At 43.8% G+C, this 25,095-nt stretch overlaps 1 protein-coding gene across 2 annotated transcripts in view; it reads left to right on the top strand.

Annotated features, from left to right (window-relative positions):
* Positions 1–25,095, top strand: part of LOC149180023 (Nuclear transport factor 2 (NTF2) family protein) — a 177,450-nt gene that overhangs the window by 103,785 nt on the left and 48,570 nt on the right. For both annotated transcript variants that reach the window (XM_089418101.1, XM_089418100.1), the window contains exon 2: positions 19,544–19,698. In XM_089418101.1, coding sequence (XP_089274227.1) covers positions 19,544–19,698 — 155 coding nt within the window. The remainder of the gene's footprint in view (positions 1–19,543; positions 19,699–25,095) is intronic.

Here is a 25,095-nt window from a genome sequence, read left to right as displayed (position 1 = left end):
GCGTGGATGGCTGCGCCTTTAACCGCAGCTCGGCGATCTGGAGATTCAGCTCCAGCTGAACCTTGGTTGTTTCTTCCCTGGCCTCGCGGACTCCTGTAGCTAACTTGTGGATCCGCACCTCTACTGGTAGGTCTGCTGGGATGGCCAGCTTTGGGACGCGTCGGCAAGCGTCGTCTACCACCTGCAACAATTGTTTATTTTGCGACACCAATTCGTTGTGCTGCAAGCTGAGATGTTCCATATTTATCTTTTGTTCGCTGAGGACCTGGATCGCGCGGTTCTGCCTAGCACGCAACTCTGCCGTTATTCCATCCTGGAGCAGATACAGTGTCTCACATGGAAGGGCAGCCAGATTAAGGCCAAGGCCTTTCATTATGCTTACCGAAAATCTGTCGGCCTCATTTGCTGCTACTAGGGCCCCTTCTGGCAACACTATTGTGTTTGCTAACCGTGTGCATAACATCTGCTCTGCTGCGAGGTGGGTTGAAAGGGTCCCCGCCTAAGGGGGCCGCACCTGTAACTCCTGTAGCTGCGCTCTGAGGGCCCCCAACAAAGTCGATGCTCCTACATAAAATCTTGAAGGGCCTCATTTGTGACATCGCGAATTGTCTCGCCGATGTCATGCAGATCACTTTCGGTTAAGGTGATCGGGTCAGTGGCCAATTTCGAGGCCTTGACCTTCTTCCTCGGTCCTGCGCGCTCTGTCATGTGTGGGCACTTCAGCTGTGTGGACGCGGTCCCTGGGTCCGCGCTCCCTTCTATTGTTTCTGCTTCCTCTGCCTCCTGCCCCTGTGAGGACGTTGCTTGGTCCTCGTCCGCCTTCGTGGTTGCTTCTTCTACCGCCTGCGCTGCTGCTGCTGCTTCTGTGGCCTTTTTCTGCTCGACGGCTTTCTGTGTCGCTTCCCGTGCTACCCTTTCCTCAGCTGCTGTTGTTTCCTTCTGCCTTTTCTCGGCCAATTGTGTGACGCACAGCTTGGCATCGTCCTTCTTCTTCTGCGCTGCTGCCCTCTCAAGTTCTGCAAGATTTGGGGTGCGCTATTCCGGGGGCCATGCCTCCAAGACCGTGAAAATGGCGTCGTCAGTGGCTACAAAAGGTAGCTTCGTCCATTGCTTCGTCGGATCCTTGCGCGTCCTGATAAAAATGTTGTGCATATTAGCTTTAAAGTCTGCAAAACTCTACAGATTGTTGTACATCGTGGGTGACAAACGCGACTTCTGGTTGATCCACATCTGGATGTTCATCTCCATGAGCACCTAGAATATCTTGGTGTCGCGAATCCTTTTCATGTTCTTTGTGGCCTAGAGCGAAGCGTACTTTGCGTCCTCTGGTAATTCCCTGTCAATGTTGGAGAATTGACTGTCCTCTGGCAGTTCCCCCGCTACGAGCACTATGGATAGCAACAACCACGCATAGTGGAAGGTTTACCCTGCTCCTAGGCTTCGCGACAATTTTTCAAAAATTATGTACAGAGGAATTCAGACTAGTTAAACTGGACCCCCTCCGCGCACTGCTTGGCCAGTGCGACCACCGGTGCTGGTACCTCATCGGCGCCACACTTCCTCATAACTTTGTCAGCCAGGATTTAGGTTGCTACGTGTTCCCCTTTGTCCTTGATGCTGGAGATGTCGTAGCCCCTCTTTTTCTTCTCCAGCTTGTATTTCGTCTTCATGGATTCTGCAAGGGCCAAATCACTGCCCTTTCCTTCGGCTATGGTCGCGGGGTCCTTTCCTTTGCAGGGCAGCAGAGAAATGCGGTGAATTACGTCTGCCATGATGGGGATAGGCTCCTCCAACCATAGATACCCATCATGCACTAGGCAAAGTAGCTTCCTGATGATGAAATTGGTTATGGGCGCGCGGTAGAAATGCGACACCAATAATAAGTTAAGCAGCCCGGCCTTTTCCACACCGCGCAGCCACTTCTGCGGCTGTAACGTTGTCACCACCCCCGTTGTGTTCTTCTTCATGAGGTTCCTGGTCTCCAGGTGAGGGAACTTCTCGCGGTCAGCGAGGTCCCAATCTTCAAACTTCATGGTTGGCATGCGACCCAGGTGCGTGCCTTCAAACACAATGCCGTCTGGGAGGAGCGGGGTCTGGAGTGAACTCTTGGTTTCGTCTAGGTCCTTTGGCACTTTGGTCTTCCCTTTCCACGGAGGGGCATACGCAGGCAGCTTTGTTGCAGAGTGTGTAGGTCGAATATCCTCCTCCAAGCCTTCGTCTTCTTCCTCTGTGATGATAAGGGCCTGCAAATCTTCTTCTTCCTCATCTGTTTCTATCGTGACAACTTTCCCTTTCTCTGCCATCAATAGTTTGCTATGCAGCGGGTTCCTCGGGGACACACATACGGGGGCCACTACCTGTTTATCCTTCTTGGGCCTTGGCGTACGCGGTGATTTTGGGATTTCTGTCACAACCTCGGTGCCTTTTGGAACATCTTCCATAGTTAGGGCCTGCGTGGCCTCGCCGGCGGTCACCTCTTCTATTCCCAAACCATCCTTAGTAGCTGTCATTGTATTTGGGCTGTAATTTGGCACTCTTGAATTCAGGGGCTCAATTATCGCTCGGCTCTCAATGCTCAGGGCTCTGCTCAATCGCTCAATTCTCAAATGACCAAGGGTTGTTTACTGGGCAACCCTTTGTGTTTTATAGCACCTTTTGAATTCAAATTCGACCATTCCCCCAATTTCTGTCCATTAATGCTTTCTTGGCAGCATATTTTCCCAAATCTTGCCCATAAATCGCGTCTTAAATGCCCACCGCCCACTCCATTTGGCCTCAAGTCGAGCATCCCATCGTGAATAGTGACTTCAACGGTCACTTTCCAGCCAACCCACACGGCAGCGCAACCCTTCGTGCACGGTCGCAGACCCTATGATGCTCTGCTTCTGCGCGCATCCCCAATATCGCGTAGCTCTCGGGCAGAATAGTTTATAGTCCCGCGCTTCCTTTCAATTGCCTGGAGCGCTAAGACCGTCCTTCCTACGTCGAGTCAGGTGGTTGCACCACCCGTGCAGGGCTCCATCCTGTCCTCTATCATGGTTCGCGGAAGCTTCCTACCTTCTATTGTCGGGGCCTGCATCGCGCACTTCACCATTTGCAGCATGCTACCCTGGTCACTATGTCTAGCAATTTGCGGTCCAAGCCAAGGCGTCAGACTGACCAATTCACTGCGATAGTTCCCGACTATGTTATGATCGTGCACACCTTGCCTTGCCATCGTAGTTTTTTCGGCGAGAAACTCCTCCTTTATTTCGTCCTCCAGTTTTTTGACTTTTGCGGCCATCAAAGTGCTTTTCTTCTGTAACCGTACCCTTTCTTTTTCCAATTCGCGTAGTCTAAGGTTTCCCCGTCGGATTTCTTCCTCAATGTGTTCTATTTGTTGCAGTTGTGTGATTCCTTCTTTCCGGGTTTCGTGAACTGTCGTATCTATAGGTGCTGTTATGCACGGACTAGGCTTCGCATGCTCCATAGGGATTACAGCGTCTGCTTCATACTTCAGCTTCGGAAGTGCTCGCGCGGTCAGGGTTTTGCACATGGTCCTATAAGCCCATAGAACCGCTGGTACACGTAGGTCCCAGTCAGTGCGTCTCACATGGTGGACCGTGTTCAACACTTCGCACACCTTGTCAAAGGCTTCCACACGGATAATCTTTGGCGTGCTTGGTCTTATCATACTTCGTCGTTCGCGCCCTCGTCTTGCTCGCTTCTGCTTGTTGGTTCTGTCTCCTATCGCAAGGACGATGTGTGTTTGTGCAGGTTGCGTATCATATGTCTGTATCCATCTGGAGAGGTGGGCGCGTAGGCTGTTTCGTCCATCATATCCGGCTTTCATCTGCATTTGGGGCTTTCCAAACTGCATGCACATCATTCTTCTGCAGTTGTGCCAGTTCTCAAAACTTCTTTGATGCATACCCCACCACCTTGTAGGCGTAGCGCGCAGTGCCCATTTCAGAGTGTCAAACCGCTGCTATTTCGGTACTTCTTGTTCAAATTTGTTCAGGGAATCATCTACCGCTGTCAGTCCGTCATACATAGGCAGATCTCTAGCCTCCGTTGCTACACAATGTAGTGACCTTATCATCATGTTGTAGTTGAGCATGTTTACCTCGTGAACCGGTTTTGCCATCTCTCTATCTCCTTGTTCGAATCTGAGGTGCAGGAGCTTTCGTGCTCCCACGTAATTCTGCCATCTTCTGTTGGATTCACCCAAACCTGCTCTGCGCGGTTATCTTGTAGATATAGTCTAGATTGTTGTCGTTGTCGTAGTCGCGCACCGGCTCTGTGTAGCGCGATCCTTTCGCAGGGTCTAAAGGTACCACTACGTGCAGTGATTTTTTTTCAAAAATCATCTTGCGCTTCTTTAGATTTATCACTCCATTCATATCAGTGGCCCAATCTATTCCCAATAGTGCGAGATAGGGATTGTTGTCATCAACAATCTCTATTGCTTCGAAATCTGCAAACGTGCTCGCACCTTCGATATCTACCATTATTCCCTGCAATCTTCCCATCGGTAGGATCTTTCGCTGGTTCGCCATTCTCTGTTGAATAGGAGACCATTGCAATGCGGGCCTACCCATGCGTTCCCATGTCTGCTTTGGCAGGACGTTCACGTCTGATCCTAGATCCAAAATCACCTGATCCATCTTATATTCTCCGATTTGCGTAGTCAATCTCATTTCCCTTCCTGTTCGCGTTGTGTGTCTTCTGAGCTTCTGGACTACGCGACATTCCCCTGATCCAGCACATCTAGTGATGAGTTCTTGCAGTCCTTTCACAGATTTGCTGTCGTGCAATAGCTTCATGCATGTCTCCAGAAAGGTAGTGAGCATTGATAGGTCCATCTTTGGTTCTAGTTGATATTTACTACCTGAAATGGAGGCCTCCATGAAACTCTTCTTAGCTTCCATGAATGTCTCCTTCGTGCGCTCCAAATCAAACTCTGATTCCTTTGTTGGAGCCTTGCGAAACCATGCACTCTCTTTGGGTTGCTTGCCCTTGTCATCTCCTGTTGTGATACTGCTTCGGAGCACGATGTTTACATTTGGGTCCTCCTCGCGCAGCTCAGACCTCATCATTTGTAGGTTTTGAGTCGGGGAAGGTTGGAGTGTTCCTTTATCGCGCAACCTCGCTATTAGTGTGGGGCAATCCTCTGTCTCATGATCAAATTGGGTACAATATAAACATGATGCTCTCGTTGGATTTGTACAATCACGGGCATAATGCCTTGGCCCTCCACAATTGTAACAAATCAGCTGTCCGCGACCCCTTCCTGGTCCCATTCCACCTCGACCTTGTCTGCGCCCCTGAAATCCAGTGTGCGCCATCCCTGCATTTTGATTGAGGGCTCTCGTTTCGGTCAAAACCTTGTAGGTAGGAGTCTAATCCATCATTAGTTCATAACTTCTACAGGTACGCTCATCATGGCCTACTGACCTGCAGAAATTACATAATAACTGTTGGGACGTCTGCGTATACTTCTGTACTAGATGACAGTTATCTGTAGCATGCTTCCCTCTTTTTTGACAAATCGCGCACCATAATGCAGGTGCTGTGCTCGGTCCTGCTTGTGCCTCTGGTCTCAATGGCATTGGCCCTCCTCCCGCTAGGTAGTTCGCAAAGACTGGACAATGGTCCTTGTCATGTCCCTGGCCTTTGCACTTTATGCACCATATCTCCTCGCGCGCTTCTGGGCGAGTTGTCCTGTCTTGTTTCAGGCTCTGCATCTCAAGACACAAGTTTTTCAACTGCGTGGATCTGTTGGACTCCCAAATTAGGATCTTGTATCGGGGTCTCATGCAGTCTCATTGCGATCTCCAAAGCCTCGGCCTGAGTTGATAGCTTCTGCTGTGACAACGCGGTCCTTAGATGCGGTGTTAGCGATGCTACAAACCATGTGCGGCGTTGCCCATCTGTCAAGGTCATGTTGGCTTCCCGAATCATACATTTCAGTCTCTGATCCAGCTCCTAAGGGGTCTCACCTAGAAGCATCACGATTTCCTTAAACCCGATAATCGACTGTGTCTCTGATTTTGGTTTGCTAAATTCCCTGTTTAGCACAACTTGGATATCTGCAATCCCTACATTTGGATTGTTATTGGGATGCTTGATGTACCACATCAGTGCGCGATCCTGCAAGGCGTTAACCAGTGTTGCCTTCTTGATATTGTCATCCATGATTCCTTGCGCTTCCCATACAGCTTTTACTACGAACCAAAATTGGTCCGGATCTTTGTTCCCTACTCCTTTGAATACCGACAACTTTATTGCGCTCACCATATTAAACTGTGGTGGTGGCAGAGGTGGTGTGGGCAAAGATGGGGGTGAAGATGGTGAAATTGGTGGTGGTGTAGGTGGAGGTGGTATGCGTGAAATTCACTGCCTTATCAGACTGATTGCACTTCTCGGTGAAATTTTCGCGAGCTCTTCCTCATTTTCTCGCAGAGGTGAAATCAAGGGACTAGTCTCTAGTTCTTCGCTACTTTCGTTTTTGTAGATCCTCCCACTTTGCGTAGCCCCAAACATCAATTTATTCGCATAACCCGCTTTTCACACAGTAGCATTTTAAACCAAGTGTTCAAAGATTTAATGTACTTACCTTGCGGTCCTTTGAAGAAGCGTCGTTCTGCTTCGCTGTAGCTGACAGACGTGTTTACTGCGAATTCGATGATAAACCCTCCTATAATTCGATCGAACCAATGGTCCATAGCGCGTGCGATCTTATCTCTTGATGCTTCTAGTCTACGCACCAACTCCGGGGTCCACACAATAGGTTTGTCGAGCCTGCACCTTCCTTGACTGTCTGCTAGCTTTGCGATCCACTCATATAACTCAGAGGGGAAGGATGGAAAGAAAATTTCATGGATTTCTATATATAAGTAGCGCTCTAACCACTATTCCTTCGATACTCGCGGATTCCTATTTTCCTGCGTTGTGAACTCGTGAATCTTTTTGTCCAACCAGCCTTCAATTTTTTTCTTTGTCGGATTCTGAAGTGAAAAACTTCTGGAGAGACAGAAATATATATGGAAATATTTGATTAAAAAGATGAATTACAGATGATGATTGATTACAATGGGGTTCCTGGCTTATATACCGCCATGGACACCCTTTGGGAAAGGGCATGATCTTATGATCGTGCCCTTTCGTCTAATTAAAATTAAAATTAAATAATAAACCTAAAGTTAACTAATTTTTTACATAACATTGCCTTCCTCTCGAAAGGATGCTTTGTCCTCAAAGCATAAGTAACGACAGATGTTGTTGAAGAATGATTCATTCTCCCAGAAAGCGTCTTCTTCGGGTAAGTCCTTCCACTTGATCAGATATTCCAAGATGATCAAGGTCGCACACTTTAAAAGGTCTTGGATTAATCTCTCAAGTTCCGTTTTTTGGTGATGTGGATATCGGTATGGCTTGATGTTGACAGGGTCTGACCTTGCCTTGACTTCTATTGTATGCTCAATTTCCCTATTAGGTGGCCTCTTCATAGGTAGGTCTTGAATTACTTTTTCATGCTTCCGAATCAAATCTTGTATCCCTGGTGACTCTTCTCTAGTCATATTTGCAGATAACATTTCTAATTGGTGACATTGTATTGCATAAGCAGGTGCTCTTCTTCGACTCAGCTTCATCATCTGAGATGATGATACAACTTGATTTTCTGGTGCTTGGAATCCGTGTAGTTTGTACTTCTGACCTCCCCATTTGAATTTTATAAATTGTACTTGATGGTTGGCGGCATAAGTGCCTAAAGTTCGTAGCCATTGGATACCTAGGACTACATCTACTCCTCCTAATGGTACCGTGAAGAATTGAGACTCTAGATTAAAGTCTTGAATCTGCAAATTGACCTTATGGCATTTCCCTACCTTTTCAATCTTCTTACCATTAGCTACCATCACTTTCATGTTTGGTAAGGGAAATGAAAAGATATTGAGTCTCTTTGCCATGGTTGCATCTAAAAAATTGTGTGTGCTTCCAGAGTCGATGAGAACCACTACGTTGTTCTTCTTTATGTGTCCTTTTAACTTTAAAGTCTGAGGTTGTGATATACCTGTCATAGCTGATAATGACACTTGTGGAATACTTCCATCCTCTAATTCTGGTGAGAATTCTGGGGCGTCTTCTGTGTCTTCTATGTCATAATCTTCACTGTTTGAATCATTGGTTGCTTCACAATTATATAGGTTCTTTGGTTCTTTTCCTTTAGCACATCTATGTTTGGGGTCCCACTTCTCACCACAGCGTTTACATTTACCCTCTTTTATCCTTTGCATTTCCACATTAGATTTTTCATCTTCACGACGATGTGGTGGAACATATCTTGTATTATTCGAGTCCACATACTGGGGTATTCTTCGTCTTGCATAAGTTTTTTCCGCTTTTGACCAAAATATTGGTTCAGATTTCTTTTCGGCTGTTTTTGCTTTTTGTCTTGCTACTTCTATAGATGTAATGTCATGCATCTCAAGTTTTGCTTGTAAATGGGTTTTGAGTCCCGAGATGTATGACTGAATTAGACGAGATTCTGATAACCCAGGTACTCGTGTTACTAAGGTCTCCCATTCTTGAGTGTATTCGTCCACACTTCCTTTTTGTCGTAGTTTGATGAGTTTTGAAAAGAACTCTTCTTCCTTTACACCTTGGAATCTTTTGAAGAATGCATCTTTAAATTTCCTCCAGCTAATGACATGTGTTGTCTTTTTCCACCACATATACCAGTTATATGCTTCTCCCTCCATTTTCATGGATGCATGTCTGAGCTTTTCGTCATCGTCAGTGATGTCATATATCTCAAAGTATTCTTTTGCTTTATTTATCCATACAACATTGTTTTTTTCGTTTCCACCGAATTTAGGCATCTCGACTTTTGCCCTTCGCTGGTATGTTGCTACTGGTTGAGCGAAAAAAGGGTGTTGATTGGTAAGGTTATCCCAGAGTTGCTTGTTTGTAAACGCTGTGTTACTCGCTTCTTGGTGGGGTGTCGCTGATTTTTTTGGGAATTCAACTTTGTCATGAGAGTCTATTGACTTTGTTGAATCTGACGAGATGTGTTTTTGATTCTCTTCACCTTCTTTTAGTAGTTGTTCAGGTGTACAATTCGACCTTTTACACAGAGTTTTCGGCATTGTTAAGACCTCCTGATGCCTGCTTCTGTCTGAACATGGTAATTTTCCATCTTTATTTCTATTCGATTTGTCGTATCGTGAAATTTTTTGATTTCATCAGCTTGCTCCCCAAGCTTGATCTCGAATTCATTTAGTCTTTTATTGACCTCATCGTGGTTGCTATTTATCTTATGCTCTGCATCCAACAATTTTTTTTGGAAATCCGCCATTGTCATTGTCGACATTGAGCGGGTTTGCGGGGGTGTGTATTTATTTGCCAGCTAAAATATTTTTCCTCCCTCTTTTTTTTTTTAATTATCTAGAATAAATTTTATACATATAACTTTTAATTAATTAAAATAAATTTAATTAATTAAATTAACTTATATATATATATAACTTTTTAATTAATTAAATTAACTTTATATATATATACATATAAAACTTATAACTAAATTAAAGTTATATGTTATAAAATTTATAATATATATTATATATAACTTATATATATTTATATTATATAATATATGTATATATATATATATAAATTAACCGTTATATATAATTTGCGGATATAAATATATATTATATATTTCACGTTATTTATATAAATAAATGTTATATATATATTTGAATATATATATTTTACGTTATATATAATCTTATATGTCTACCGTCACGTCTGCTGGTGGGGGGCTCACCTCCCGTTGACCGTTCCAAAAAAAACCCTTAAGCGAATATCACCGGAGTGCTGGGGCTGGACGGAGGCAAAAGGGACGCAGTGTGCAGGCTGACGGGGATTGTATATGCAGAGGATTATATGGACGCGGTGTGCCACTGGAGTTGGCGTTCAGCAAATGGGGCAGCGGCAAATTTGACGTTCAGCGAAGGGCTGATGCAGTGGTAGCGGACTGATGCGGAGGGTTTTATTGTATGCGCAGAGAAATTATGGCGGAAGGTGCATGGATAGGCCGTGAGCTAACGATAAAGCACTGTGCTGTAGAGTGGTTGGTTGTAGACAGGGAGGTGGAGTCAGCGGATGGAAAGGGGTGTGCATATGGGAATCGCAATTGGCAGCGGATGAATATAGCCTGAGGAGCGAACCGCTCTGATACCAATGAAGTGAAAAACTTCTGGAGAGACAGAAATATATATGGAAATATTTTATTAAAAAGATGAATTACAGATGATGATTGATTACAATGGGGTTCCTGGCTTATATACCGCCATGGACACCCTTTGGGAAAGGGCATGATCTTATGATCGTGCCCTTTCGTCTAATTAAAATTAAAATTAAATAATAAACCTAAAGTTAACTAATTTTTTACATAACAGATTCCAGTGACATGCCATCAAACATCTCTTATGCTGATCCTGGTCCCGGCAATGGAACCATTTGTTGGCTAATAGGGGCCTGATCCAGATTCAAAGTTGATTTAGCCAAACAAATCTCGGTACTATTGGCCCTTTCAGCAACAATCCGCGGAGCGTGGACTGAGGTCTCATCCGAAGTAGTATGGGAGGGTGCTAGAACCAGGTTTTCGCACCCTGGAGATGTCTGATGGTTTTCAGAGGTCTCCGGTTCGATCCTATGCGCATGTCGCTACGCACACTTTCCCTTACCTCGCAGCGTGAGATGCTGCCTTCGCGCAGCCCTACTCGGGGGCCGAATACTGCTATTAACCAATTCCTTACTAGTATTCCAATGTTAGTTAATTATCTTAGCCTAGTTGTATGCGTTAAGTTAGACTTAGCAATATAAATCATTCATACGAGTGTGCGCAGTAATTAAACAGTGTATTTGCAATTCATAACAAGCATGCATTAATCCAAGATCAGATGTACAGACTTATGATAAAACTTCTATTTATTATTTTCTTCTTTGGTTACAGACTCGACTCCGCCCTATGCACTCAGCTGCAGGGGTCCGCGCACTCAACTGCGGACTACTAGGCCAATGTGCACTCAGCTGCAGAGCCTTCTCCTACTCTACGACCCAAGACACACTTAATCACTTAGACTCTATCTTCTTGTTTTCTTCTTCCTTCGTCTCCTTTTACACTTAGAGCCTCGCTCTATTTATACAATCCCATGGTCCGCGGACGATGGGTAGGCCGACATTATATTACAAAACTAGGGCGGACAACCTTGTGACTCTATCATACATTTCGCGCTCTGCGCCCGCAATTCGCGGAATCTTTACAACAATATTGGGTCAAAACTTGGGCTTTGAGCCCAAAAACATGCCTTGGGGGGATTCCATGCCCAACAGATTGCCAGGATCCTGGCCTTCCAGATGACAAAATTGGAAGCCCTGTCCAATTTGTCCTAATCCCTCAATCCATTCATAGCCATCTCTGCTCCTCTTCTCTAGACTCCCTCTGAGTCTTGATTTCCCTCTCGGAAATCCTCCAGCCAACTGTCGAATCACTCCTCTCCAATCCTCCTTTGCCGCTGCAACCCGGATCTATATTTCTTGGCTAGAAATCTGTCGAGGTAGTGCTTCCCTCTACCTTGGTTCAGTTTCCTTAGACACTGTTATGCACTGACAGAAACATCGTCCCACCAACTCCTCAAATCAAAATCTGCACAGCTCCCTTAGCCCTGGCAACTGAAGAATCTGAGCCCTTATGGCTCTGCGCATTGACAGTGAGAGTTGGATCAGCTCCTCCTGGCCACTGTGTCAATCCTTCTTGGCTCAGAAAGATGACTTGGCACTGCGTAAGCCTGATCTGCCTCCCTCTGCCTCTGCGCTAGTCTGGACAACTGACGCAGTTACTGCGTGGGCTCCTCCCAGCTACTGCGTCACCTGCACTTGGCTCAGAGTGCTGACACAGGCACTGCGTGAGCCTCTACATCACATTCTCTGCACTGCGTCACTCCTCTTCAGCTCTCGAACAATGCTGTCTCTTGGGATAACTGCTTTTCTGCTGCAATTTCTTAGATTTTCTCGGTTGGTGTCTTTAGTCGCCTCTGATACCATGTGAAAATTTCTGAATCTAACATATCGGACACCCCTACTGCAATTACTGGTTTACAATCTCCTACTTGTTCTTTACATTAACAAGTTATTTAATTGCATAAACATTGAAGTAAACACTATTGCAGCCTTCACAGATATACAGATCATGCACTGAAGTAAACAGAAACAATAACACAAGGGACGCCGTCATTTTTGGAAAATCTTCCTCGGAAAAACCCAATTTGGGAAAATCGATGCAGCATATAGAGGGTTTGTATTATTAAGCAGATTTCGTGAATACAACTAGGGTGCCAGAAATGGCTCACCCAATAGAGAATTTCCTCAACAGTAGTACCTCTATCCGGAAAGAGATATTCCAACAAATTAGCAATTGGATGATCAAACTCCATAGCGACTTCGATTGTTCCCTATGCTGGACAATGAAAGCTGCTCCAAGCACTGCTCAGGAACTGCGTCACTCCTCCAAGAGCTGCGTCACCCTATCCCGGCTCAGAATCTGCTAATCTGCTCCCAGTCTGCCCCACAGAATCTCCCAGCATTGCCTTTGAAGCCCTCTATGACTTTTGCATCAGCCTCTACGGCTTTTGCGTCAGCTTCTATGGCTCTCTGCGTCCTCTGCGCCAGCTCCTATGGCTTCTGCGTCAACCCTCCTAGGCCCTGCGCTGTCTCTCTTGACACTTCACTGCATCTCTGCTATGTATTCTTTAGCCTTGGATGGAAATCCCTTGCTGAACTACCCCTCACTGCAACTAATCACTAACTCGATTTCCTCAGCAAACCTCGCCCTAGAAAATCGAATTCTTGATCTCTTTTCGGTGTGTCTTCAACTGACCCTCAAGCCTCCTCTTATATTTTTCCTGTTGATGATTGAACGACCGAGATTAAGTCCCTAATCAACGGCTAAGATTAGAACTGGCTTGATCCTTGTCACTTAGAACTTTCTTAACCATATTATATTAATACACATTAATATTTTTATTTTCCTAAGTTTAGACTTAGGGATCCATTTAAAATATTAATTTTTTTAATCTCTTCATCCGGGTGGAATTTCTCCAAACGATTTTTGGGTCTTGGAGATCTCATGTGCCTTAGCTTCTCCACCAAATTTCATGGCTAGAGCACATCCGATGCTACCAAAAATCAACATTTCCTTGTTATCGCTACGGATCAGGGTGAGTGTTGGATGGGTAGGAGGTGACATCATGGAGGTGCTTGGTTTAGATGCATTGGGACTTCATAGATGTTTCAGTTTTACCATCAGGTCCCAGGAGAGGTGGATACGATTTGAGCATGAGGGGCAGACTGTCATGATCAGAGTTGTGCAACGACAACATAGTGGCACCCTTTTTAGGCTAGCGTGGGATCCGGGCATCATAGGACTTGGCAGTGCAACTACCCTTGGGGATGAGCTGATTTCTACATGGGAAGATCATTCAAATTTTCCATTGGGCTTTGGTGGCTCATTGATGGCATGGGGGACTTCATTAGCATGGCAGGTGGGTTTGCAAGATGATATCCGCAGAAGCTCATGTGCGAGAGATGCTATCTCTGTAGGGATTAGGTGGTATCTTCGAGAGTATACTCCTGGAGTGCATGGGATGGCCTACGTGGTAGGACAACTTCACGAGGAGTTGGGCATAGTGCCACATTATCATGATCCCTTACTCATTGATGGTATACATGGGACTTTTGATACTTATACCGGGTAGGATAGTGAGTGGAGCGAGGGGAGCTTCAGGTGGGACAGGATGGCTTGGGATCCTGGTATTGAGGGATTCTTTCATGTCAGGACAGTGCAGAGGTTAGGGACGAATCAATGGCGCATCTGGGACCTTGGCACATTTTTGCAATGACAATGGGGAGCAACAACTAGAGAGAGCATTGTTTGGCAATTGCTTGAGGACAAGCAACGTTTTGGCGGGGAGGACTGTGATATTCCCACTTAGCAATATTGCTAAGGGAAATATCAATCTTGCCCAATTTTGTCTTATTTCATGTTTGCACTTAGGAGATGTGGGTTTAGAGGTCCCACATGAATTTTGGGATTAAGTGGGGGCCCAAACATTAAGAAGGAAGGGAAATATTGCGACTCTAGTGGAGCGTGGGGGCCACCCCATGGAGAATTACAACCCACATGTGGAAGACACTCTCATTGGAGCGAAGTTGGTGGGGAAAGTCGAGTTGGGCCCACATGGGCATCTTGGAGGCTCTTTGATAAATAGAGCAAGAGGCACTCATTTTGGGCATTCATTCATCTATTTAGAAATGTGTCTTTGACATAACATGTTTGAGCTAAAGCCAAGTCTGTAGTGTTGTTTAGCACACGAGCGTCTTCGAGCAGAGATTTCAACCCTTGCTTCGGTGGACTTCGAGTGCCAGTCCAAGGAGGGATTCCTACCTATACCAGTTCGTACTAGCAGTAGGGAGTGCGAATTTGTGGAGAGAATCGACAACAACAGCCAGGGATTGCGCAACTCTTGGAGGATGCACACTTGGAGGTTGTGGAGTGAAGGACGTTAGGGGCTGAAACTTGAGGTGGAGTCTAGGGAAGTGTTGTGGGGACTTTTCCAACATTTTGGTGGAGCAACAAACACAACATTTGCTACAAGTTACATCTTTTGCTTGTGGAGGAGGGCCAAGCATTTGGGGGTCAATTTTGGAGTGTCAAAACTAGGACAAACCCTTTCTGGGTTTATTGAGGAGAGGCCAAGATTAATTTGGCAGAATTTTCTAGGCAGATTTGAGGGGTCAAACAGGGGCCTCAACTCAGCTAGTAGCTAGAGGAGCTAGGGGAAAATTGGGCCGAAATTTCTAGGTCAACATTTATCCAATTCCTTCGTGGGTTTTTGTGGGTTATTGGTGGAGAGCTCAAGGTTAATTTCCTGGAATTTTCTAAGCATCTGCGGAGGCCCTAACAACACTTCTTTGCAGCCAACAACATATTTTCTAGGTAGGTTTAGCGCAGAGCTAGGAGAAAGTAGCAACATATTTGAGAGGGATTTCTTATTGTTCATTTGGGCTTAGATAGCTTTCCTTGAGCAAGCCCAGGTGCACTCTTTTCAACGCCTCATTGTACCCTCTTATTTATTAATAAAATGGCTCAGATCAACGTAGTTCATGGAGATTTCCGGTTGTTAAATGTGCTGTAGATTTTTGCTTGTGTTTTTGTTATGTTTTCTTTGTTTAAACTTATATATTTCCATTAGGAATATTACAGATACACTTGAGGTTGAATTCCTTGGTAGAGATCGAGCTTCCTAGTTGCAATGATTCAGCGGAGAGAGTTCGAGCTAGAGGGGACGCAGAATCAGTGAGTGGCAGAGGCAATGAGTCCAGAGGAACATTTCTAGTTCTAGAGAGGCAGCAGCAAGAGGCTGAGTTATTCCACTAGAGGTTGCGCAAGGACTGCACAGGAAGCTTTAGAGTGGTAGATTGATTCGGCTAAGCAGGGGGTCGATTCAACTTCCAGAGGCCGGGAAAATTTCTAAAGGGTCGAAGGATTACTTCCAATAGTAGCAATAGGCAGGACATCAGACTCAGAGGCTAATTCCACAAGTGCGAGTTACATGTTGTGCAAAGGCCTGTTGATGATGCTCATGCTTTGAACTTCTCTACGAATCTTATGAAATTCCTGTTATATTCAAATTTTTGAATAAGACTCTCTTGCTGCAACTAACTCAGGCATTTTTCCCTTCCAATTTTGGTCTTGAAGTTTTTCTTCTTGATATCACCTTGATTTAGACCCACAACTGGCCAAAATCATGCTCTAATACCACTGTAATATTGCCTTAAAGAGTTTTCAGATTTGCCAATGAATTTTCTGAGTTGTGTTTGGTCCAATCTTTGAGAGATTCCATCAAACAATTTGGAAGATAACTGCTGTAGGTGTCTATTTAAAAATCAGGTCTCAAGTAAATGTGCACAGTACCCCAAAAATACCAAAATGAAGCATTCCAAACATTAGGAGTGATTTATATATAATGTTCAGAGAACATTTGTGAGTGATTTTGTCAAATGGTTTGTGAATAGGTTGCTGAAGGTGTGCTTCTTGTCATGTCACATTAATATTGACAAACAGTGCTAAATAAAGACTTGGGGAAACAACCCAGTTCAGTAGTAATAATCATATGGGTACCAATGATGAATTTAACGCTGGAAAGTAAATGCTACAGCCATATATTTCAAATATGCACATCTTACACAGTCATTAGAGATGAACACAAGGAAGAAGACTGATAGAGGAACCTGGTTGTTTAATTACAACAGACATATGACCAACTTCAGCCCACAAATACCAGTGAATCTGCTACAACAAAGATACTACAACAATAATATGCCCTGGTGATGTCACTTTTTTCTCCACTGAAAGATGAACTCGGTCCTCAGGTAGTGAGAGACATATGGCCTCCTCCAAACTGATATAAGACCACTCTACTTGCCAATAATTTGCTGCTCCTCTTACTCACTGTTGATACAAAATGATTCAGCCTCTTTCCCTGTGTAACAATTTGGCCTCTTAAACTTCACTGCTGATGCAAAATTGATTTGGCCTCTCTCCCTGCATATAACTCGGTCTCCTTGTTGGCAGAGTGCTAGAAATTTCTTGGAGAAATGGCAGTTGAATCCTCGGTATTTTTGAGGAAGAAATACAGCCTCAAGCCAGAATAACTGATCTCTATGATGGCTATCAGATTCGACCTCTAAGTCTGGGAAGAGATGGATATTCGGTCCTTCTAAATGTGTCCTTCCTTTTGGCACCTAAATGAAATACTCGCCCCCCCTGGAATATGGAAGTAGTCCTGCATACAAATAAGGGTAGCAATGTTGGAGATTTTCTGCAATAAGCACAATTGGAAGATCTGAAATAATCTTCCCAAAGAGCTAACTAGGGTGGCACTCGAAGTCCATCGAAATTAGCTTTGAGTTTTGCTTGAAATTCTTGAAACTCCCTTGAGCTTCTTTTCTATGTTAAGAGACAGATAGAAATATAATGAATTGCAATTGAGTCCATCCTCCATTTATAGTTTTCCATTGAGCCTCCTTCTAGCTTCTAGATTCTCCTTTTTCCCTATTATTTTATTGGTGGGGCCCATTTTCCACTAGGAGACCTTTTACTACCATTTTAAATAAAATAATAATTTGCCTCCTTTCTCAATAAAATATTAATTTGCTGCCATTCTCCATTAAAATAATATTTTTCCTCCATTCTCAAATAAAATATTATTTCACCGCCATTCTCCATTAAAATAATAATTTCTGCCTTTTTCCCACAAAATAATATATTTTCCCTTTTAATTCAATATTACCAAAAAATGGCAAAACTCCTTAGTAATTTTTGCACTCACAAAATTGGGAACATTACATATGTGAAATTGTTGTCCTAGAATCCTTTAAAAGAACTCCGAGTGTGCATCTCTTAAATTTAAGATCTCCCCTCACAAGGAAGTCGCTAGGGTTATGGATACCCTAGTCACCCCACCCACTTCAACAAAACCGTTCTCATTGGATTTGACCTAAGGGACTCCATTTGCCCACTTAGAACAAGGCACTAATCATAGTGGTTTTGATGAAACCCTATTCTTTAATAGAATTCTCCTTTTCTCTTAATTTTGAGATATTTAGGGTTAGGGTCAGGATTTTATGTAAAATCTTGCTAAAAAGTGATTTATGTTTGATGCATCATTGCTCTTAAAGTAGTAATTGCATAATTGCATTAAGTGATTATCTAGAAACAAAATCTAGTACTCTTTGCATATTAAACCCTATCTTTAGGGATGACGTTGTCATTCTTTTGTTGTTTTATGCATGTTTCAGCCATAAGAACTCCTTTGCAAACCCTATATCCTTGATATCTAATTGAAGATCTTATTTCTTTGTTGACTTGTCATTGAAAGACATTTTCTGTTGGCTGTTATATGACATTGCTTTCCTTATCATTGAAAATCTATGAAGCCCTAATCACAGCCCTATAATTGGTCTTGGAATAGAATACCTGAACTTGAATAAAGATTACATAAGCCATCTAGGCTGTGCCCGTATTATATCCCTATTTTTAGACCTCATCCAGTCACCTTTCGCCATTCTTATTGAATATCATTTAGGTGATCCTTTAGGGAAGCCTTCCTTGTGGTTGAATACCACTAAACAATTGGAGATAGGCTGCCAAGGTGACAGTGGCAGCCAATCTCTTGTTGCCCTGAGGTCTGGATTTGTCTAGTGAGGCTCTGCACTAGGCCTGCTAGATTTTGCAGCAATGGGATGAACAGTCATGATACATTAAAAAAACATTCCGAGGGAACTTCCATTAAAAACAGAGTGTCTTTAATTGGTATGTTTTGTCTTATGTCTAGGATCATTTGAGGAATGGCATTACCATACATCTGTTCTGGTATAAGGCTGTCAGACAGAGGTGTTAGGGCCATATTTTTTTTAAAGAAAAAGAAAAAGAAGGAATTGTATCACTTGCATTTGAATATTCTCTGATGTTTGTAACAGCCCTTTCCCTTAATGCTGTTTGAGGGTTAATTTCAAGACTATAATTGCAAGCCCAATATGCTGTCAAATACCCTGAGAAATCTATATATGCTGGGTGCTAGGAAGAGACTTGTTCTATGCATGAAATAGTAATTTGTATAGTATTTGAAGTTACGAACAAGAATTCCCATTTACAGCAACATTTGATTGAGTTTTCCATGTAGTATATTGTGTAATGAGTAACCCCAGTAATTTTCCATAAAACTCAGATTGGTATAGGATTGCACCAAATTTGATGCGTGTTTGAAGCATCAAATGAGACCTTGATCACCAGCTGTCCAATAACACCTCCTTAATCAGTTTCCAGCCCAATCAATATTTGAGCACCAAATAAACAAGATCGCTACAACCACAGATATCATCTCATCCCCTCTAGTAGGTACCCCACCCGCCTTGGTGCAAAGGCAGCCTTTAGGGAAGCCCCCCTTCAGGTGACTTGCCTTCACCTGAGATGTGTGGTAAGTGAGAGCCTATGTGATGGTGGCCCTTCTTCCAGGTTGCCTTTGATTTGTCTCCAGTAAAGGCCTTGCACATCTGGTGAGACAAATCAAGTGGTTACAAGCATCGTACATTAAAACTAATTTGATTGCTTTATGTTAACAATCTCGAGTATTGTGTTTGGATCATGGTTGCGGGAGCAAAATATTGGGCCTATACACATGTTCTCGTGGATCAACTAGTTACAAATTATTAGATGTGGTATGAGTTAAATTAAAATGACTGCATGAAGATTTAACAAATTTTGATTATTTTGTTTGCAACGTGCTTAGGCACAATTCATGGAACAGTTTTTATGGTGGTGGTCATGATGTGTAAATACTAAAAACTATTAATTCCTAGCTTATGGGGATAGTATATTTTAACATTTAGTCCTTAGTGTGATAAACCTTTGAGGATTTTAATTTGTTGTGAACAGGGAATTTGACTACAATGATCTATGAGGAAGATTGTGAATTTGCAGATCCTGCTGGATCATTTAGAGGACTTAGACGATTTAAACGAAATTGTTCCAATTTTGGTTCCTTATTAGAGAAGTCAAACATGAAACTCATGGATTGGAAAGATTTTGAGGTAAGCCATTTTGCATGTTTTTTTAAGCCTTTCTATTATGTTCAATGGGCAGTCGTACTCTATTAAAGGCCTCTCTAATTCGATTTGTTATGAGTTTGGTGACTTGTAGCTGCTCTAACCAATAATAACTTTTATAAATTTGAATTTTGTTAATATGACAACGGGAAAGGTTTCCATTCATTTTATTGGGCATTTTCTATCCCCTAGAATCTCTAAGGATAAATATTCAAAGCAATAAATCAGAATTTTCTACGGACTATCGTCTTCTTAGGTCAGATTGGTTTATGACATTGGTGTTGGAAGTAATTAGTATTTCAGGGTATAATACAGCACACATAATGGCACAAAATTTTTCTCCTTAAGCGTGCTACTTATGATCTTCTTATTTACATCAAAAGTACAGCATAGTAAAAAAAGAGAGGGGTGACAAGATAGGTCTCCATCAGATTCATAAAAGTTGGAGAATAATTGTCACTGACTTGATTAGGTTGTGTGTCCGTGACACATCTCTTGACATGTCACACATGATAAATGTAATGTATTATAGGAGGAATAAGAAACATAATTTCTGTATGTGCACAGTATATATTTTACTATGAGAACATATCGCTTTTTCTTCCATTGATGCAAGCTGTTTCTTTTTCCTCTATGTCAAAATTTCATTCCACATTGGAGAGTTGAAGAGGTAAGCTCTAAAGCCCATTTTTAAATTGTTTATTTTCCATGTTTTGTAAACTTAAATGTTTTCTATGTTGATTGTTCTCTTCTTCTACTCCCTTTCTTCTTCTCCCTCATTCTATTGCAAGAAATGAGTTATTATCAAGTATGATGCATACGTGGTTTATGCTTCCATTTTCTGTTATGATGGTGTTGATGGGAAACCGAACTACTAAGGATGAGGAGAAAGAAATAGAAGGGGATGATGAAGTTGATGGTGATGATGAAAATAAACCCAAAGCGAGTTCAACACCTTTGTGGAAGTATGTGACAGGGCTTGAGGGAGGTGAAAGGGGTGGAGCCACTAAATTTTCATGCCTTTGTGTAACACAACTTACGTAGGTTCATATATACCTGTCTTGCTAACTTTTGGGGTTATTTGAAAAGTGTTTACGCCATGTTTGGGGGTGCTTCATGAGATTTGGGGTACATGGTATATGATTAGCTCCTTGATGGTTCATGATGGATTTTCACATTGGAGGTGGCTTACTCAATGGTTGTTTGACCTCATTTGGATGCCTGCATCACATTCTTCCTTGGAGCATTTGATCTCTTTAAAAGCGTAGGACACTCTTCATGCTAGGAAAATGTACATTGGTTGGTTGCTTGAGAGGACACCTTACATTGGAGGAGGAGCATTTGGCATTTTGGAGGAAGAAATTGAACTCTAGAAAAAATGGGGTATCTTGGATGCTTACATGAAGGAATGGAGTTAACATATGGGGATGCCTAGGTTGTGATAGTGTTTATGTAGGCGAAGCAAACCTAGTAGAGCGCATGGCTTAGTAAGAGTCTTGGAGTACTTGGATGCTTAGAGGAGTGTTTGATAAATCTTGTGGAGCACCCTTGCATTGGAACCTTGCTTGCATAAGACATCAACTTGGAGCTTGACTTAGTATAACAATACACACGTGTTAGCCTACTTGTGGCATTGTAGGTTGCTTGTCAAGGTTTAGGCCTAGATATGTTTTGTTGGCCTTTGTTACTTTCCATATGTATAGAGGAAGGAGGGAGTCCTTTAATCATGTGTTAGACATGTGACTAAGAGAAGTGCACTAGTCTTTGTCTTCCTCTTTTAGATATTCATCTTTGTACTTTCTCTCTCTTGTCTTTGAGGGGATAAGGTTTCTTGGTGTTGAATTTCCATGGCACTAGAGAATCTAGATTAGGGTCTTATAATCTCTGACACAACCAACTCAAATTCCACAACAAACTATTTTGCACAGCAGAATAAACACCTATAAATTAACACGTGCACAACAAACAACTTTTTACAGTTTTCAACCCAACTTCATTATATTAATCAAACTTTAATACAACTGTCTAGGGCTCCCGTACCAGAGATCATGGCCCTCATACAATCACTAATACAAGAATACAAACTAGGGTTTGTTGTCAACAACTATGACCACCAATCTACCCTACACAAGATACCAACTGACCTACTAGATGATGTAGTGTACTTCATAGTTCCACTTGGTCCACATACCCTGAACACATCTGCGGGTCCTTTGGCTCCCAATCTGCAGCAACACCAACCTCCCCCTATCAATGAATCATGCTCCTTTAGGTCACTAAATACAACTCCAATCTTTCCTCTAGCTAATCATTAGTCCATCAATGAGTCAACACCTGGGGTCTTCATCACTTGCCCACTTGCTGCTCCTTCGTCCTTCAAGAAGCCAACTCTTTGGGATTTCTTCCCACTTTGCCTTCCTTTACTGCCGTACGAAGACAAACTTAGGGCATGGAGGCTTCCCTCTATCATTGTAGAAGACCTTCTCAACAGTAAACTTAGGGCTGATACAACTTCTCACTTAGCTGCCCTTTGTCCTTCAAGGAATCAACACTTGAGCTACTTCACTTTTGTCATGTCCCTTCTCAAATGATTTAGTCACGGGGTGCAACTACACAATTTTGGCATCATTTTTGGCTTAGGAGGAGGACCCGACACGCAGAACATAGGAGCTATAGGCAATTCGACTTTATTTCTGGCAACTAGTGGAATGTGGGGGCCACCCATGTGAATAATTCGAACCTATCCAAGGAATGCGTTGGAGGGAATTGAATTAGTGGAAGGAGGGGCCCACAAGAGGCTAAGGGGACCCAAAGTGATAAAAGAGGAAGGATCTCTCATTTTCTGGCATTCTGATCATTTGACAAACAAATTTACCTTTGCACTCTCAGTCTCTGCTGCTTAGCGAGTCTACCGACTGTTTAGCCACGAGTCTTCCGCAGGGAAGATTCAACCTCTACTTCGGGGGACTATCCGTGCCCACCCTAGGGAGGTTGTTCCACAGAGTTTGTAGGAGTTCCAGCATCGACATACATTCCATCCAGCCACGCAGAGGAGGAGACTGCATGCTTTCTGGGCAGCCAGAAACATGCAGAAGAGGATTGAGCTAGCCGGGAGGTCCCTAGCTTGCTGGGAGTTCCGGGAGCAGGAAAGGTAGTGGGTTGAGGACATTTTCTCTGAGTTTTGTAGCCAGCCAGTCAGTGATTATAGCAGTACGCATTTTTGGGCAGAGGGACTGCACAAAGGCCTTTGGCAACAAATTCGTGGGGCTTAAGAGAGCAGCCATCCGGGCCAAGGATCATCTGGGGAGCAAGGAATCAGTTATCACAGGTGAACCCAATATTTGAGGGGTGTTTCCAAGTGGATTTGCAGGTTGTTTCCTGCAATCAAATTTGGCAGTAGCAGCTGGAGAGGGGCTCCTAAGGAGGCCGAAAATCCAAAACCAAAGAAATTCCCTTCTGGGTTTTTCTAGGTTTTGTCTAAGGAGTCTAAGGCTGAAAGAATGTAATTTTCTGGGCGGTTTTTGGGCACAGTCTAGCAGGTTGAAGTTAGCAGAACATTAGTTTTTCTGGGACTGCGCAGTGTAGAGTGGTGCAACAACTGAGAAGCCATCACCTCAGCTATTCCATCACCTGGGTTTGGTCCAGCTTGTCCTTGAGACAAGCCCAGGTGCACCACTTCATTTATATTGTATCTATGCTCTCAGATTTTATAATATATGGCTCAACAGTTCTAGATTTACAGTGTTTTATGGGTATATAATGCATGTTTTAATTTTATGCTGCTGCACTGTTTATTTGTTTAGAATATCACTTATATTCCTACTTAGGAACATTACAGTGGTATCAGAGCCTAGTTCTTGGCTCAACTGTGGGGTTGGTTTCCTATGAGAGGAGAAGACCGGGAGAACATCACTTACCGGAGGCAGAGGTACAGGAGCAGAGAAAGGGAGCTAGAAATTACACCAGACATGGAGGAAAAAGGGAAAACAATGGTTGAAGAGGAGGAAATGGCAGAGCCCAAGAGCAGGGAGGAGATGGCTTTCGATAGCCTCTTGAGGGCTTTGAGTGACTTGGCCAAGGGGCAGAAAGACATGTTGGAGGAGATCAAATCATAGAGCAGAGACAGGGCCACACCTAGAGGGTTTTTGTGTGGAGAAACTTCTGGGGCTTCTCAGCCTTTCGATCACCCCTCACCAGCAATGCACCGCCCTTCAGTGAGTGTGCCCACTAGGGCTACACTACCCTCTTTCGTGCCAATAGCACAAATCGAACTAGCAAGGGAGGAAGGCACTCCTCAGATGTGGGACTACTTCAGAGAGTGGCACGCAATGGACAAAAGCCCTCTCCTTCAGATATTACTGCGAGCTCAAGCAGAGTGAGAGGAACAAGGGGTACAGAGGACAAGGGACCTAAAACTATGAGCTGCAGAGAACTATAAGGAGGATGTATATCCCTACATTTGATGGCACTACCAAGTGCACAGCCAGGGCTTGGGTTGAAAAGATGGACACATACTTTCAACTCAACCGGATGATGAAGCAGGAAGCCATTAAGATGGCAGCGTTGCACTTGGAGGGGGAAGCCCATGACTAGTGGTTTCACGGCCTGACCACTTTGGGGCATGCCCAAATAGTTTCTTATGAGGACTTCACCCGGAGGGTGGTGGAGCGATATGATTAGAGGGATTTGGAGGTATCTTTCAAGGAGCTGACACAACTATGCCAAACAGGCAACCCGGAGCAGTATTTCTCAGATTTCCTGCGTGTGTCAGTGATGGTCCTGGATCTGTCTGAGGCAAGGAGGGTATACTCCTTCATTGAGCGATTGCTTGAGCCTCTGCGTGAACTGGTGAAGTCACGCAGGCCCTCTACGCTGCAGGAAGCGGTGGTGTACGCCAAAGATTTACAAGGGGCCATCCCCAAGACTAGAGTGCCATTTCTTGCATAGGCCCCTTTTCCACAGAAGGGGCATGAGGCTAGACCCCCACTAATGAGGACCACACAAGGGAGGGGGCAGCTAGATGAGGAGACCCAGAAGGACCTCCGGAGGAGGAAGCTGTGCTTCACATGCAGAGAGCCCTGGGCACCTGGCCATAGGTGCACAACGGGTAGAGCACATTACATTGAGGTCTTTTCTGACAGTGACCAGGAGGACGAGGTGGAGTAGGATTGTGGTGGGACAGATGGAGAGAGTTCGGGGGACAGAGGGCCACCACCACCACCTCCACAGGGAGGGGCATCTCTTGCCTCATCAGGAGGAGTCCTTGCTTCTTTATGCGGGATTCCTAAGTTTTTGACACTCAGGATCAGAGGTACGGTACAGGGACAGAGGGTGTCGGTACTGGTGGACAGTGGGGCTACCCACAACTTCATAGATGCACAG

The sequence above is a fragment of the Pinus tabuliformis genome, chromosome 3_2, assembly GCF_031772625.1.
Source record: "Pinus tabuliformis cultivar Carrire ecotype Pingquan chromosome 3_2, CPIR1, whole genome shotgun sequence".
In the NCBI taxonomy this organism is placed as follows: domain Eukaryota; kingdom Viridiplantae; phylum Streptophyta; class Pinopsida; order Pinales; family Pinaceae; genus Pinus; species Pinus tabuliformis.
Note: the sequence above shows the minus strand (reverse complement) of the source record. Positions and strands in the feature narration are given on the sequence as shown.